This window comes from Glycine soja, chromosome 9 (genome assembly GCF_004193775.1).
Source record: "Glycine soja cultivar W05 chromosome 9, ASM419377v2, whole genome shotgun sequence".
NCBI classification, from domain to species: domain Eukaryota; kingdom Viridiplantae; phylum Streptophyta; class Magnoliopsida; order Fabales; family Fabaceae; genus Glycine; species Glycine soja.
Window position 1 is genome coordinate 27,717,579 of NC_041010.1, and position 18,188 is coordinate 27,735,766.

The 18,188-nt window shown below is 36.6% G+C and overlaps 1 protein-coding gene across 1 annotated transcript; it reads right to left on the reverse strand.

Annotated features, from left to right (window-relative positions):
- Nucleotides 1-461: 461 nt before the first annotated feature.
- LOC114368300 lies at nucleotides 462-830 on the reverse strand. The gene has a single exon (XM_028325614.1). The coding sequence runs from the start codon at nucleotides 828-830 to the stop codon at nucleotides 462-464; it is 369 nt and encodes a 122-aa protein (XP_028181415.1).
- Nucleotides 831-18,188: the final 17,358 nt, after the last annotated feature.

The window sequence follows — 18,188 nt, forward strand, 5'->3', positions numbered from 1 at the left end:
ATTGTAACTGAAAAAAGAAGTCATGGTTTAATATATGTTACTAGGTATGTTTCTTATCCTTCTCTGCTGATGAAGGATACCATCAATTAGGCATTCCCATGTTTTAGACCATACATGATTTGGTCTCTCAATGTTGTTTGATAACAACATTGTTACAAAAAGTCTTCTAAGGAATTGGCCAGAACCCCAATGGTATGCTTCTCCAAAGCCTCAATATATTCCTTATCATCAACCAAGTAACCCATAGCAAAGCAAGCTTCTCTAAATGTAGAATACAATTGACCATTGACTAAACGAATTTGTTCATAAGTTGTTGTTCCTTTAACCACACCCAACATCATCCTAAGATAATAGAATTCTCTAGTACTTGGAGACGCTCAGTTAAGCCTTCCAATTGTATAGCCTCCTTTACGAGGCTTCCAACATCTTTTATTGGCAATATATGTAAATTTTGTTATGAATTACAGATATGTAGGATCTTTTGCTTGTTGGAAAATGGCATTAGCTTGCAGCCAAGAGGTAAACATAGACTCTTTAATGGTTAGCTTGGACAGCAAGGCATCAATTTCATCACCATCTTCAAATATGACTGAATTCTCACCAAGCAAATAAAAGTACAACCTTTCAACAGCAGGTGATCTCTTGTGAATCTGGAATGAAAATATTCTCCAGCAAGCTTCACAAGGAGAAATATACCTACCATCAAGATAGTGCTTAATGTCATCAACAGTTTGTTTAGTTGTTCCATCTTCATTTTTGACAGGCACAAGAGCTACGGTTATGCGATCATAACCTTTATTAATGTACTTGAATAAATACTTGATAGACATTGATTGATTGCACCATTCTATGTTGAGGTGAGCTTGATATTTCAACAATAGGTATGGATTGTATGGTACCATGTATTTGTTGTCTAGTGCTACACCATTTCTGTCAATATATTTACCATCATTACACCTTTTATAAATAGGATAGCCATGTTGGTCAACAACAATTTCAGCTTGCCATTTTTTTTGGGAAATATCTAGAACATTTTTCATCTTTCATGCATGGTGACTGCCTGTTTGCAAGACCAAATGGACCATGCATCATATGTTTCTTGACACACTCATAGAGTTGTGGTTGTTCAATAGAATCTAGTATCTCAATAGATATGATACGATCAATATCTGCAGGAGATGGATACTTGCTCCCAACATCCAGAAACAACAAGATATGAGCATGTGGCAAACCTCTCTTTTGGAATTTGATTGTTTGAATATTTGCAATTGGAATATGGATAGGTTAATCACAAGCATTAGGAATGGATAACTTACATGCTAGCACATTTCCTAAAACTTTTTTGTCCTTTAAGTTAGACATTAATTGTTCTAGCTTAAGTTTAAAAACTCTTGTTACAATGTCAATGTACGGCAAATCTTGTGCAGATAAATTAAGAGCTGAAATAGATCGTTGAATCTCAGGCCAGTACGGATTGCAAGTGAATGTTAAGAACAAATCCGAAAATCCAACAGTGCTACAAATGGCCATTCCATCAAAGTACAATTGATTCATATATCTACGTCTACCAACAAAAGATGAAGGTAAGACAATACGCTTTCCATAATTGGCATGCTGATTTTCAACTGGGTGCTGTGAGTTTTTTAAAGTATTATATTGAACACAACACAACTGCTTCTAATGAGTTCTGATAAACAATAATCGTTCTACTTCCATCATTGTGTAACCATCAATAATGAATTGTTGAAACAATCTTCTGGACCTCAGTAAATTTTGTGCTTCATCTTTTCTAGACTGCAACCTAAAACACAAGAACTCTTTGATAGTTAGTTTTTTTCTCTTCCTTTCATGAGAATCATCCATATCTCTATGTTTGATATCACTACGGTACCCATCTTCAACATAAGGAAAGAGGACAAAGGAACCTGATACTTATAGTATGTAGAGCGAGCTGCGCGTCCTTGTTTGTAGGGGCTATTATAATCCTTGCAGATAATTACCAATTCGTAGATAATAATCGATAGCTTATAAATAAAGTTAGAGATAATGTATAGCTTAAAGATAAAAGCTAGTAGATAATTGTCAATTACAAATAATGTGAAGCCTTATAGATAATTGAATACTTTCCAAGAGATAAAGAGATAATCATATATTCAAATAATAAGAGATTAAAATAACGTGTGCAATGAAGTGACACGTGTGACACTTATTATTTGTGAACTCACAGTGGATTAACCATTTTTTTAATTGTGAATTACGCGATGCCGCTAAGACCATCTCTTCAACCCATGCATGAAGATCATTTTGGAAATAACATTAAAATATTACACATCACCCACGAGTTTCATGCCAACACACGTGTCTCTTCTCCACTTGTATCGAAAGATTGAATGACATAAAGGTTACATTGATTGTGCCTATGAGGCAGCCTACACGTTACTATGCAAAAATAAAAAATAAAAACCATTTTGTTACTAAAAAGTGTTCGCTGAATGTAAAAATTTGTGATGTTTTTGAAAAAAAAAATCACCACTCACCACTTTTAGTGATCAACATCAATATATAACTATATATCAATAAATCAATATATTGAAACGCTTTATATTTATATGCATATGAAAATCAATATTCCCTTATATTTTCAACCCTCTTCTAATGAACCTATCAATAACGTCTTCACCATGAAATAGTCTAACTTGTTTCTGCTATACTCCTGCATCGAACCTGCCCAGGCATGTAATCACAACAAATATTTTGTTCATATTCTATTTAGTTTTTACTCACCATATTTAAATTGCACATGCCTCCTATATCGTTGCGACGTTCGTGATGGAATCATACATGAACTTCAACACAGTGCTACATTTTGATCGAGTGAGTCATTATCACATGACGAACGACTTCGTTGCTCATAATGTCATACATATTTCAAATTTTGATACACTCCATTTTCTAATTTAGATACACATATCCATCTTAACTAACTTTTATTTTTTTTTCATCGTAGGATTATGCCATCATTCCTACCCGATTCATGCGTTGTTAGAGCCACGAATTACTAGACAAATTTTACTTAATGGAAAAAATAATAGTACATTCATATTCCATGTGGAACAATGAGGTCAAAGGGCATTATTAACAAATGGTATATCTGCCATTAAAGACTACTATCATCTATGCCAAACTGTGATGCTTAAATTTACTTACATAGGATATAGCTTCTTTAACATGACAATTGATTCCCAAGTCAACGATTTAGATTATCCACAAATCAACATACACGAAGAACTACTATGACACACAACTATTACACAAGAAATGGCTAGTTTTACCGAACCAATGGTTTGTAGTTTCTACACACAACTAACTTATCATTTAATTTATTTGTGCAAACAAAAAAATTGACAATTTTTTACTTTTACTTGTAGGTTGTTCCTGACTATGTTATGCTGCATATTTAATAGTTCTGCCAATGAAATTCTTGTGGGCTTGCCTGATGACACTTTAGAAAGATGGTCTATCATACAAAATACATATGGCCAATTTCAGCATGACCAAGCATGGCATGACTTCATAAGATTCTTTTAAATTTCTCAAAACGAAAACTTCAAATTCATTAAGTGTATCCATTCTCACGTAATACAAGTACAAATAAATGACTAGTACCTAATGCAACCAAAATTAAACTATGTACTTGTCTTTTAATTATTTTGTTATCGAAAAATGTTAAATGCTATTTATTATAAGAAAGAGAGATTGAATCTACTATCTTTTTTTTTCTTTTTTTCTTTTTTAACCACTCAATCAACCCGTATTTCCAAATACCTTGTAATTAAAAATTGCTTTCCTTTTACAATTGTCGAGTACTTTATAAATTGCTTTCCTTTTAGAATTATTGCTTACTTTTTAACGGTGCAACAACTTTTTTTTTCCTAACTAACAATGATTCCAAAAAATTTATACCAGAAATCAGGGCCAGGCCCAAAGAAATGTATTACATAATAGGCAACTGCTTGGGGCACCCAGCAGTTTTCAAAAATACCGAAAATACCGATATTTTTGGTTATAAATAGTAGCATCCATTTTTCATTTCTGCAGTGCCTTTTTTTTCACCAAATATCACTCTGTTATTGTAAGTTGCTTCCGTTAGCTTCCGTTAGGCTCCTTTTCTAAGTGTTTTCGGTCTCTGGTGGTGTACGCGCGTTGTACATGAGTATATGATCAAGTTGGGTCATTATTCATCGTTGAAGAAGAAGGTATGTGAAATTTTTTTAGAAACATACGGATTGGGAATCCGTATGGTTCATACGGACGGATTGCTAATCCGTATGGCTATACGGACTGTGAATCTTTAGGTTTTAATTGTTTTTAAAATTGTAAATTAAAATTTTTGAATCATATATTTAATTTGTTTGGTAGTGTAACTTTTTTTGTAATAGTTTTAGCAGTTTTGATTTGGTGATATTATTTTATAGTGGTATAAAAAATGTATTCAGGAATTAGATTGGAAAAAAAATGATAATATATATAAACTTTTAAAAATTGCTAAAACTAACATTAGATTGCTTAAAAATTAATTTACTAATTAGATTGGTAAAAGTAATATTAGATTGCTAAAATAATTTTATGTATGCATTTAACTGAATTATGTATTTACATGTTTAACTAAATTATATATTTTAATGTTTATTACAATGATTAATAATTAAACAAATTTGATATTTTATTGAATGATGTATTTATTAGAATTTATATGATATTTATTGAATGATATTTTAATGAAGATATGTAGCAAAAATGTAGTCTGTGGTTATATGATGTACAATACATTTTTATTTTATTTTTGTATAGACCTATATTTGTGTCGATAACAAATGAGGTGATTGTATAATTTTTTTAAGTTGTATTTTGTTTATCATTGAATCTGTTAAATATTTTTTTAAGATGGATGAAGAATAGTTGATGTATGATAGTATCATGTCTGATGAAGTTGATATGAATGTTGAAAAAGAGGAAGATGTTGGCGTGAAAGTAGAACACGTTGATTGCTCTAACGCCTTTAATACTTCCCAGGTATTTTTCTAATTTGTTGTTGGTACAATAATTATATCACATAAATGTTTATTGATCTGAGACCTTTCTTGAATTGTGTTATAGTTGTTTGCTAGCCGTGATGAAGTTTTACATTGGGCTTGATCGGTGGCTCATGACATTGGATTTGTTGCCATGATAATGAGGTAAGACACCAATACTGGTGTTAGAGGAAGGGTCTCATTTCTGTTAATAGCTTGCAAAAAGAGTGGTGAGTATAGGCCTAAGAAGAATGATTTGGTAAGAACATGCACTGGCAGAAGAAAATGTGGATGCTCGTTTAAGTTGCGTGCGAAGCCAGTTTTGGGAGGAGAAGAATGGATGGTAAAGTTAATTTATGGGGTTCACAACCATGAAATGGCAAAGTCATTAGTTGAACATCCATATGTGGGTCGACTGACTAAAGATGAGAAAATTATTGTTGTTGATATGACGAAGTCCATGGTGAAGCCAAGAAATATTCTCTTAACGTTGAAGGAGCATAATGCCAAACAAATTTACAATGCCAAACTTGCTTACCGTTCTTCCATAAGAGGGAGTAATACCGAAATGCAACAACTCATGATGGTGCTTGATCGAGATCGGTATATTCATTGGCATAGGATGAAGGATGATAACGTTGTATGTGACTTGTTTTGGAGTCATCCAGATGCAGTAAAATTAACAAATTCTTGTAATTTGGTTTTCTTGATTGATAGTACCTACAAAACAAATAGGTACAAATTGCCTTTGCTTGATATTGTTGGTGTTACACCAACAGGAATGACATTCTCCGCTGCTTTGGCTTACTTGGAAGGAGAACATCTTAATAATGTTGTTTGGGCTCTACAGCGGTTTCAGAGTCTTTTCATGAGAGTTGATGCACTTCCCAGGATTATTGTCACTGACAAAGATTTGTCTTTGATGAATGCAGTGAAAACTGTATTCTCGGATGCTACGAACTTGTTGTGTCAGTTTCATATTGACAAGAATGTAAAGGCAAAGTGCAAAACCTTGGTTTCTTAAAAGAATGCATGGGATTATGTGATGGAGGCTTGGGGGAGTTTTGTTGACTGTCCATGTGAGAGTTCTTTTGATGAGTACCTTAAAAAATTTGAAATGGCTTGCTCTCCGTGGCCTATGTTTGTGGACTACGTATGTCAAACATGGGTAATTCCGCACAAAGAAAAAATTGTGAAAGCATGGACCAACAAAGTGATGCATCTAGGAAACACAACCACTAACAGGTATGAATATTGTTTTTTGTTTGTGTTGATTTGTTTAAGTGTTGACTTAAATGAAAATGTTGCGGTTGTTTATATGTTGTTGTATATTTCATTTGTAGGGTTAAGAGTGTTCATTAGTCATTAAAGAGACTCCTACAAAATTCTCTGGTGACATATGCAGTGTTTGGGAAACAATGAACAACATGATGACACTTCAACACACCTAGATTAAAGCATCTTTTGAGACAAGCACGCACGTGGTTGGGCATGTGTTTAAAGTTACCTTGTACAAAAAACTACTTGGCATGGTATCATGGTACACTTTAAATGAAATTGTTGTAGAGTATGAGCGTGTACCTTATTCAGGCAAAAACCCTTCACGTTGTGGACGTGTCATGAGGAGTACCCACGGTCTTCCATGTGCATGTGAGTTGTCTAAATATGTTGTTGGCTCCATACCACTAAAGACAATCCACATTTTTTGGTGGAGACTTAATTTTTTAGATCAAAGGTTATGTGAGGCACAAGTGACCATAACTGAGGAGATGGAAACCATATCGAAACGATTTGAGTAGCTCAATGTTTGTGGCAAGGTACATTTGAAGACAAAGCTGCGAGAAATTTCTTATCCTAATCTGAACTCCATGTGTCCTCCTCTAGAAAAGGTGAAGACCAAGGGTGCTCCAAAAAAACCATTGACCAAACAACAAAAGTCAACAAAACATGATCTGTCTTATTAGGAGTATGTCGATGCGTTACACTATGTGCAAAATAGTAATTCTTCAGTGAAACATAGTACATCATCATCTAAGGAACCAATATAAAGACAAAATATTCCAATGTTGGATCAATTTCATTTGTGCATCTAGGATTCTATTGAAAACATTATTGATGTCAAAGCAGATGGCAACTGTGGTTATCGAGCAATAGCTACCTTATTGGGTATGGTGAAGAATCATGATCATTGGTGCACAACCATATACATAAAGAATTGACAAGCTGGTCGGAAGAGTATATCAACCTGCTTGGTGGCATAGAGAGATTTGAGGAATTAAAGCGTTCCCTACTTGTTGACAGATTATCTATGGTGCGTAAGTTCATTGTTATGTCACTTTTTCTTAAAATAACGTTTAAGTAATCGCTATTTGTTGTCTTTTGCATGTAGGTTACCATGGACAAATGGATGAATATTATGGATATGAGATATGCCATTGCTTCACGATACAACGTGATCGTTGTTTCTCTTTCACGACAACAAAACATGATGTCATACCCTAATTTCGTCTGGGGACCATTGTTTGGTGGCATGCAACCTTCGCTTGACCACCTCGAGGTACTTAACCCCCATCGTTAGGTAATCCGTAAAGTTCCGCAACATTCCGGAAGTAAAAAAGAAACATTGTTTTGCAATCCGTAAAGTTTCACAACATTCTGGAAGTCAAAAAGAGCATTCTTGCGTAATCCGTAAAGTTTTGCAACATTCTGGAAAGAAAATGGATGTTGTTATAGAATCCGTAAAGTTTCGTGAGATTTCAAAAAGAAAACAGCCAAAAACACAAAAAATGGGGGGGGGGTGAACTTATCAAGATATGAGTGTAAATAGCAATTTGAGTCTAGGCCCTTCCGGAACATTTTGGAAGTTGGGTTGCTTAAGGAGGAAGCAACTGGGCGGCAAGCTCCTCCACGTTTTTTGAAAAATGGTTTCCTGGGCTTCCGTAAAATTTCTGAAAACCTTGGGTAAACATATTTCACTTAACATTGATGAAAGTAAAGAGAAAAAAAGATGAAAACCTTGGCTGTTTCAAAAAATACTCATCACCCCTTAGCTATGCATTTCGGCTATTTTGGGCAAAAAAACACGTTTTAGTGAAGAAAAATCGAGTCGAAATGCTTCCGTAAGCGATTTTGTGGAAATTCTTCATCGTTCTTCATCGTTCTTCACCGTTCTTCGTTCGTTCTTCGTTGTTTTTCGGTCTTCAACCGGCAAGTTCCCGAAATCGAATCTTTCAATTCATTCTATGCACCCTTAGTGGTCCCTACTTGTTTTGTGTACTTTCACTTTAATTTCGCTTACTTTCAATTTTCTTTTCTTTCGTTTTTAACTTGCTTTAACCATTTATTTAAGCCGTTTTCTCACCTAATAAATGATAAAATGAATTTCAACCGATCATTTGCGTTGTAATCTCATTTAATCATTTTTAAAACAAAATCTAACAGATCATTCACGTTGTAATCTCGGTTAAACAAAAAAAGCGAAATAGTAATAAAATAATCAAAATATCTTGAAAAATAATAATAAAATAATCAAAATATCTTTGAATAAAATAATCAAAAAATTCAATCGGACGTTTTTCTTTGGAAGTTTCCTTGGATCAATTGACTAAATAACCAATGTGAAACTAAGGCTAAAATCAACTCACAAATCAAGCTTTGTCCGCAAAAAATCACAAACCGTTTTAAGGTCCAACGCCTTAAACGATCCTCTTTGCTTTTATCGGTTAACATGGACCGTTCAAAAGCATAAAATCAACATGTAACTTTACAATTTGCTAGAACTACGTAGGTCTGATTTCCTCTTCGATGGAGGATACATAGGAGCAAAAGCCCCGCTTTTGTCGACCTCGTGAGATGGTTAGAGGTCCAACGTCTTAGCTTTCTCACCAAGTAAAATGGATCATTTTAAGGTCCAACGCCTTAAATTACCCCCTTCCAAGTAAAAAGAATCACTTGATTCACCCCTTTTGAAAGAACTTGATGCAAGCTCCATTGGAGCTTGTAGGCCTAGGATCTTCTTCATCAATGGATTCCTTTGCTTCTTGGAAGATAAATGGCAGCGGAATGGAGAAGGAAGAGAGAGAGGAGACGCCACTTCAAGGAGAAGATGAGTCTAGAAGAAGCTCACCACCATAGGAGGCCATGGATAAGAGCTTGGAGGAAGAAGGAGATGAATGAAGGGAGAGGGAGAGAAGAGCACGAAATTTTGTGCTCAAAAGGAGCTCTGAAATCTGAAGTTAATATTCAAATGATCAAAGTTGAAAAAAATGCACACACATGACCTCTATTTATAGCCTAAGTGTCACACAAAATTGGAGGGAAATTCAAATTTCACTTGAATTTGAAATTGAATTTGTGGAGCCAAACTTTGGAGCCAAAATTTCACTAATTATGATTAGTGAATTTTAGTTATGGTTCAGCCCACTAATCCAAGATCAATTCCAAGATTCTCCACTAAGTGTGCTTAGGTGTCATGAGGCATGAAAAGCATGAAGGACATGCACAAAGTGTGACTATATGATGTGGCAATGGGGTGTAGTAAGCAAATGCTCACCTCCCCCTCTAAAATTTAATTGGATTGGGCTTCTACCAATTCAATTAAATTTATTTCTAACCACACACATCAAATATCCACTTAGTGCATGTGAAATTACAAAACTACCCCTAATACAAAAACTAGTCTAGGTGCCCTAAAATACAAGGGCTGAAAAATCCTATATTTCTAGGGTACCCTACCTACATTATGGAGCCCTAAATACAAGGCCCAAAAATAATGAAACCTTAATCTAATATTTACAAAGATAAACGGGCTCGTACTTAGCCCATGGGCCCGAAATCTACCCTAAGGCTCATAAGAACCCTAGGGCCTTCTCTTGCATCTCTGGCCCAATCTACTTGGAGTTTTTCTATCCAATGCCCTTGCGGGGTAGGATTGCATCATTCCCTCCCCCTTGAAAAGGATTTGACCTCAAATCCCGAGGTTCTTGAAACTCTGGGTTTTTTTCCTCAACACCTGTAAAAAGAACAAAAACATATGTATTAGTGGTGTTTAGTATGTTGAAGTAAGGTAAGGTCTGAAAACTCATTTCCTGGGCATCTTCCCATGAAGGAACATGGTTCCTCACCAACTCAATGAGTGGTGCTACAAGAATAGACAAATATGGGGCAAACCTTGTGTAAAAGTTTGTTAAGTCTTGGAAGCCCCAAATTTTTCTTACACTTGGTGGAGCGGGCCACTCAGGAATGACCTTTATTCTCTTAGGGTTCATGGGAACCCCTTGATCACAATTTAAAAAATTAAGAAAAGTAAAGCAATAGAACATACCTTTTTCTGTATTTTCATGTTGATTATTCCTACCAAAAAGTATGACAAACCTAAGGTGTCCCATATGAGTACCTAAGTTTGTATTGAAACTAAAAATAAGAACAAACCTACCTAATGAGTCCCTATGTACACAAATCATGAAGATGTTGGGTGCACGAGTGATTTTACAAATGAGTGTTGCACCACCCAAAGCATTCATCATACCACATATTTTAGGGATTTGGTGCCTAATAATACCTATTTTGGGCACCAACAAAGCACAAGGATTTAAGCTCTTGCGAACCAAACCCTCATCCAACAACTCCTTTACTTGAGGAATAAACTCAAGCCTAAGAGGTGTGGCAATGCGAACAAGTGTCTTTTTACAAAGGAGAAAATGTGGAGGTTGTTTAAGAGGGGAAATTTCTTTAATATTTGTCTTTATTTCAAAATGTCTTTCCTTCTTAGCTAACCTCTTGGAGGAGACACTTACCTCCTTACACTCCTCCTTAACCATTAAAGGTTGTCCTTCTTCTTGGGGGTAGATCTCTTCACTAGATTCTTCCCTTTTTGCTTCTTCACTTTTATTAGAGGAAGGTGAAGTAGTAGTCTCATCTTGGCTACTATAAATGTCTTGGCCCCTTATAATCATGGTTTTCTTGGTGGGGCATTGAGAAGTAATGTGTCCTCTTCCAAGACATTTAAAGGACTTCATGGAGCTAGTCTTCTCTTGCTTACTAGCCTTAAGGGGTTACTTTTCTATTGTCTTCCCCTTATCATCTTTGGGCTTAGAAGGTCTCACCCCTAAGATTCCTTGACCTTGGTCTTTCTTTGGATAAGAGTGAGAGCCATAAGATTTTGAAGTAGACTTCCTTTTAAGTTGTTGCTCTACCCTTATTTCCCAATCTAAATTAGCCTCTACATTGTCCTTCCCATGGAAGTATGGGAGTTTATTGTTAACCTCTTGAGGCTTTCTTTCATTTTCTCTCCTATGGGAGTGAGGTCTAAGATGTGACCTATGCCTTCCTTCATAATAGTCATGAAGTTCTTCACTTAGGCTCTTGCAAGAGTTATGACTACTATAGGAGACATGTTTTTCTCTTTTCATTTCTTTCATTATTTTTCTTCTTTCTTCCTCTCTTATTTTCTTTCTTTCATCTTGACTTATTTCTTCCACTCTTTTTTTACCTTTTTCTTTTCTCTCTTGTTTTTCTTTCCACAACTTAAGGGATCTCAACTCATCTAATATCTTATACAAGGGGTCCTTAGGAGTAGAAACCTCACCATTAACACTAGATGAAGAATGAAGACTCATGTTGGTTCCTAAGTTATGGTTCTTTCTTGTTGGGGGTTTGAAAACAAAAGGTAAAATAAACTATGGTTGAAACTAGCCAAAATAAACACTATAAGAGGTGTGAAAGATAAGGTAAAAACTAATTGGTAAAAGGCAAGCTATCTAGGTGGTTTGACAATGGAGGGTAAAAGAAATAAGCTATGAAAGTAAGCAAGAAATTAAAGTGCAAGAAATGCAAACTAGGCGGATCCTAAGAGTGTTTGGATGACCTCATTTAAGGTTCCCAACAAAACACTCACTATCCTAAGGGAAAATTGCCTAAATTATTACACACAAATGGAAGTAGGGAGACCTAGCGGAGGCTCCCAACTTACTTCCAATGAAAGGCCTTTTTGTTACAAAATTTGAAAGTAAAACAAATTGCCAATTACAAAATTACAAAGAAAAAAAAAAGTCCTCAATTGTGGTGGCTATTCTCTCTTTAGTGTTTCACTCAATTTGGAGTGCTTCTTAGTCCAATAGCTCTTAAGGTGGTTGGCCCCTTTCTTCTTGACTCAAATTCTTCAAGATATGGCACCAATCCTCCTTTCCAATTCCTTATATGGCAACTCACAACCAAGGAAACAAAGAGACAAGCAATAACCAAAGACCAAAAAAAAAATGAAATGAAAGCTAAACCAATAGAGTTTTAACAAGACAAATTTCCAAGGATTATTCAACAATTAAAGCAATGAAAAGCACAAAAGAGCAAGCTAGGACTCAAAGAGAAACCTAGAATGGCTCTAGAGTAGAGTAGAAAAACTCAAAAAAAAAAGACTCAAGAAACCTCTAGTTTTGGCACTTGTTTTCACAATAATTTTCAATTGAAATTTCAGAACTAGGATTGGTATAAAATAGGCACCAATTATAGAACAAATTTTGAGCCAAAACAACAAGCACACTTTCCTTTCACTTTTTTTTTTTTCTGGACACTGATTTTTCTGCCAACTTGTGAGATTTTTCTTATTTTTTCCTTTAATCCAAATCGCTTGGTTCTTTTTTTATAATTTTGGTCCAGATGTTTAGAAAATTCAGTAAAAGTTTCAGCTCAAAAAACGTAGTGACCAATTCCCAGTAATTTATACAAGTTCTTATGTTCAAGCTGCCAGCACCAGCGATTTCAACCTAGAAATCAAGAGTAGTGTTTATGTTGCTTAAGGCTTGGATAGTTACAATTTGTGTTTGCTTATGCTCAATTATCTTGAATAACACAATTAAAGAGAGCTTAAGACTTATTTTGATTCACAAATCCAGCCACAACTCAGCACCACAACTCAACTTCATCATAGGCATCATGTAGGAAACTTAGAAAACAAAAAAAAAAAAAGAGTTCAACAACAAGACTACTTCTAGGAATTGATTTAGAACATGTTATGAACTAAATAACATGCATGAATTAGACTCAAAATTCAAAAGATAGGCTACGAATGACAAGAATACATGAACAAATGTATCTAGAATTCAATCAACAAAATAAAAATTCAACACAAACTTAGAACATAATGTGACAATTACTATGACTAAACATGACTCTAAGACAACATGGATTAAGTGATTTACACTTAGATTTTTGTGTTTTTTTTTTTCTAATCAATATTTTGGAAGAAAATTTAGATCTAAGGTTCAGCACAAGAATATTATGAATGAAAAATGATAGAACCTAAAATCAACACAAAAACAAGATTCAAGAGTAGATCTACAAAATTTGAACCATAGAAATGCAAGAACAAGTGTAGATCTAAGATTTAATCGGTTTATTTTTTTGAATCTACTCTAAACAGCACCAAACCACAAGACAATGGAGGATATACATGGAGAATAAGATGAAAAACAAGGAATTAAAGCGAATTCACCGAACAAAAAGATAGAGGAAGCAAAAGAACATCACCTAGATGAAGATGCTCTTGATACCACATGATGCAAGCTCCATTGGAGCTTGTAGGCCTAGGATCTTCTTCATCAATGGATTCCTTTGCTTCTTGGAAGATAAATGGCAGCGGAATGGAGAAGGAAGAGAGAGAGGAGACGCCACTTCAAGGAGAAGATGAGTCTAGAAGAAGCTCACCACCATAGGAGGCCATGGATAAGAGCTTGGAGGAAGAAGGAGATGAATGAAGGGAGAGGGAGAGAAGAGCACGAAATTTTGTGCTCAAAAGGAGCTCTGAAATCTGAAGTTAATATTCAAATGATCAAAGTTGAAAAAAATGCACACACATGACCTCTATTTATAGCCTAAGTGTCACACAAAATTGGAGGGAAATTCAAATTTCACTTGAATTTGAAATTGAATTTGTGGAGCCAAACTTTGGAGCCAAAATTTCACTAATTATGATTAGTGAATTTTAGTTATGGTTCAGCCCACTAATCCAAGATCAATTCCAAGATTCTCCACTAAGTGTGCTTAGGTGTCATGAGGCATGAAAAGCATGAAGGACATGCACAAAGTGTGACTATATGATGTGGCAATGGGGTGTAGTAAGCAAATGCTCACCTCCCCCTCTAAAATTTAATTGGATTGGGCTTCTACCAATTCAATTAAATTTATTTCTAACCACACACATCAAATATCCACTTAGTGCATGTGAAATTACAAAACTACCCCTAATACAAAAACTAGTCTAGGTGCCCTAAAATACAAGGGCTGAAAAATCCTATATTTCTAGGGTACCCTACCTACATTATGGAGCCCTAAATACAAGGCCCAAAAATAATGAAACCTTAATCTAATATTTACAAAGATAAACGGGCTCGTACTTAGCCCATGGGCCCGAAATCTACCCTAAGGCTCATAAGAACCCTAGGGCCTTCTCTTGCATCTCTGGCCCAATCTACTTGGAGTTTTTCTATCCAATGCCCTTGCGGGGTAGGATTGCATCAGAACTACGTAGGTCTGATTTCCTTATCACAATTGAGGAATACGTAGGAGCAAGGGAAACACCCTTGTCGACCACAAAAAGATAAAAAATACAAAAAAACATAAAAAGACATAAAAACGTAAAAAAAGGGAAAATAAATCAATTTGAAGACATCTTTGCACACTCGATTAAAGGTTGCCGTCCTTTGTGACGGACACGTGGGGTGCTAATACCTTCCCCATACGTAAATACAACTCCTGAACCTTTCATACTTAAAGTTCGTAGACCACACCTTTCCGGTTTTTCTGACGTTTTCCTCGAATAAACATTGGTAGCGACTCCGCGCATCTTCCTCCCATGGAAGACGCACCCGTGAGCCCTCGCGTCGCCCTCCCGCCGAAGGGTAGGTTGTGACAGTTGGCGACTCCACTGGGGACTATTGTTAGAGAGTTAGGCCAATCAATCAGTGTGCTTTCCTTACTATGACTTCCCTTTTGTTCTTTTTCTTTGTCTTTTTTTCTTATGTTCTTGTATATATAAACTCTTTTGATGCTTTTAGTGTGTTTTAAAATGTATGCATGAGGTAAATATTTATTCATTTGATGCACACAAACACCAACACTATTTGCACACACGGTGAGTTGAAAAGGGGCCCTATACCCGGGTCCATGGGAACATAAGGAGGGGAGGTGAATCTGTGGTCATGCTAGGTCTCTGACTTACTTGATTACAGTGAACCCTCATCTAGAGTTTTTCTTTTTGATAACATATTGTTGCTAGTAGTCCCTACTGCCGCAATATGTTCTTTGAAGGGGATGATACCTCTAGAGACCATCAAGAGAGAAATGACCACCTTGGGAATTATCATTAAAAGGTCTTTTGGTTCCTCCCGTGTAGGTCCCTAAAATAAGGGCACGGAGCAAACACGCTGCGTGCCGTTTTAAACACTGCCATGCATGTAGTCCTAAATGTCATGTACGCCTTTGCTTGTAATTATTTGTGGATATTGTTGTACTATGTGCATCCCCGTGTTATGCTTTTGCGCGTCTACATCATGTCATCACGCACGCGTTGTATGTTGGTTTCATCTTTTGTCATGGGAAGCCGGAAGATCCATATCACCTTCTTAAACTGCACACATGGGGCACTGCACCCCTAAATGCGCAAGTAAGAAGAGATAATTTTCCGGGCCCTCGTGTCCATAAATGCATTCATATCATGCATCGCACAAGCATCTCTTCATGGCATCATAATGAACATATCGTTCCTGCATTTGTCTGTTATCATATTCCAGCATCACATTTTGCATGAGTCATTGCATCATCATGCATATGCGTTCAACATACTTTTTGTTCTACAAACTGCATACCTTTTGTTTTCATGTTCGCTCATGCATGATCCTTGCATTTTCCTCTGCAAAGAAAAACCAAAAAGGAAAGCATGAAAATTCATGATGCATTCTTAGTTGCATATATTCGGTACCATGGGCCAACCATGTTGGGATCATAAACCCGTTTCACTTAAAAACAAAATGATTGAACATGGTACCTAATGCATGGTTAACTAGGAAATGATGTTTCTTCGGGCATCTCAATTTCATAATTACATTTTCCATGCATAGCTTAAAGTATGCCCGAGTCATTCATCCCTATGAAATGTTGTTGAAGTATTGGCGATTAGAATTTCCATTCCTTGGATTATAGAGTTGAACCAAGCTCATGCTTTTATGAAAAGGTTCATCAAGTCAAGTTGAAATATGGAAGTAACCATCTTGCAAAAATTGGGGCAAAAGATGGATCGAGTTACATCACTGCTTCGTCTACTGCCAAATACATTTTGGATTGTTGATGTCCTTGTTACTTCCAGTTTCACCTTGACAAAGATGTCATGGACCATGTTGAAAATCTAAATTGATTCAACCCCATGTCCTACATAAAAATTCGTAATACTGTGCATCATTCGCATACATCCGTGCTTTTCATTGGTTGCATTGCTCATTGCATTCTTTCCTTGAAAAAAAAGAACTTAATCATTGTTATCAAAAAGAAAAGAACACGCTTTACGGCGCCCTTACCAAACCCGTGCTAGAGCTAGAGTAATAGGTGAAGTAAAGGAGGTGCAAAAGCAGATGAAGGCCGACATGGAGGCCATGAAAGAGCAAATGGCCACAATGATGGAGGCCATGATGAGCATGAAGAAGATAATGGAAGCCAATGCGGTTGCAGTTGCCGCTACCAGGGCTATTGCTAAGGTGAACCCAATGCCCTCATCTGATCTCAACCAAATGAATCATCTAGCCTCAGATATGGTGGGCAAAGATTTGGGAAGTACAGACGACCCCATGATGTGCAAATTCAAAACGAGCACGCCTTCCCGCCATATGGCTTGCCTCCCAACTATACGCCACCCAATGTGGTGTACACTCCCAATGAGAATGTCAATAACTCCACTCCTATACCCATTGAGAGCCAACAACCCCAAACTGATCATGCACATGTCTCTTAAATCGTGGGGGAGACACATGAAATTCCCCACCACAATCTAGCCGACTTCGAGCCTTGCCTCGGATATGCCACTGAAGGGCAAGCAGTTGGTGGTATACCCCTGCAAAACACTTTGGAGGGCCCTCAGTATCACCCACAACTGCACCTCTTGCATTCCACAACAAGTAAAAACCCTCATGCTATGGCAAAAATGGGAAAGTTGGATCATCTAGAGGAAAGGCTCAAGGCCATTGAAGAAGGTCAAGATTATGTCTTTGCTAACCTAGAAGAGTTTTTCCTAGTACCCAATATCATCACCCCTCCCAAGTTCAAGGTGCTGGACTTTGACAAGTACAAGGGGACTACTTGCCCCAAGAACCATCAAAAGATGTATTGTCGGAAGATGGGGGCATACGCAAAAGATGAGGAATTGCTGATACATTCCTTCCAAGAAAGTCTTACTGGGGTAGCTGTTACCTGGTACACTAACTTGGAACCTTCCCGAGTCCATTCTTGGAAGGACCTAATGGTTGCCTTCGTTAGGCAGTGTCAGCATAATGGCTTCGGATACGATGCAACTACAAAACATGTGCAAAAAGGGGGCACGAATCTTTCAAAGAATACGCCCAAAGGTGGAGGGATCTGGCAGCCCTAGTGTTTCCCTCAATGATGAAGAAAGAAATAATAACAATGATAGTAGACATTTTACTAGTGTTCTATTATGGAAAATGGTGGGTTACACACCTTCAAGCTTTGCGGATTTGGTCTTTGCTGGCGAAATGATCGAAGTGGGTCTAAAAAGAGGCAAATTTGATCATCATGCTTTGATAAATGCAAAAAAACTGGGGCAAATGAAGAGGGTGAGAATGAGGGAGAAACCCATGTTATGACTGCCATTCCTATACAACCAAGTTTCCCACCAACCCAACAATGTCATTACTCAGCCAATAACAAACCTTCTCCTTACCCACCACCCAGTTATCCACAAAGGCCATCCCTAAATCAACCACAAAGCCTGTCTACCGCACTTCCAATGACGAACACCACCTTTAGCACCAAAAAAAAACACTAACCAAGAAATGAATTTTGCAGCAAAAAAGCCTATAGAATTCACCCCAATTCCGGTGTCCTATGCTGACTTGC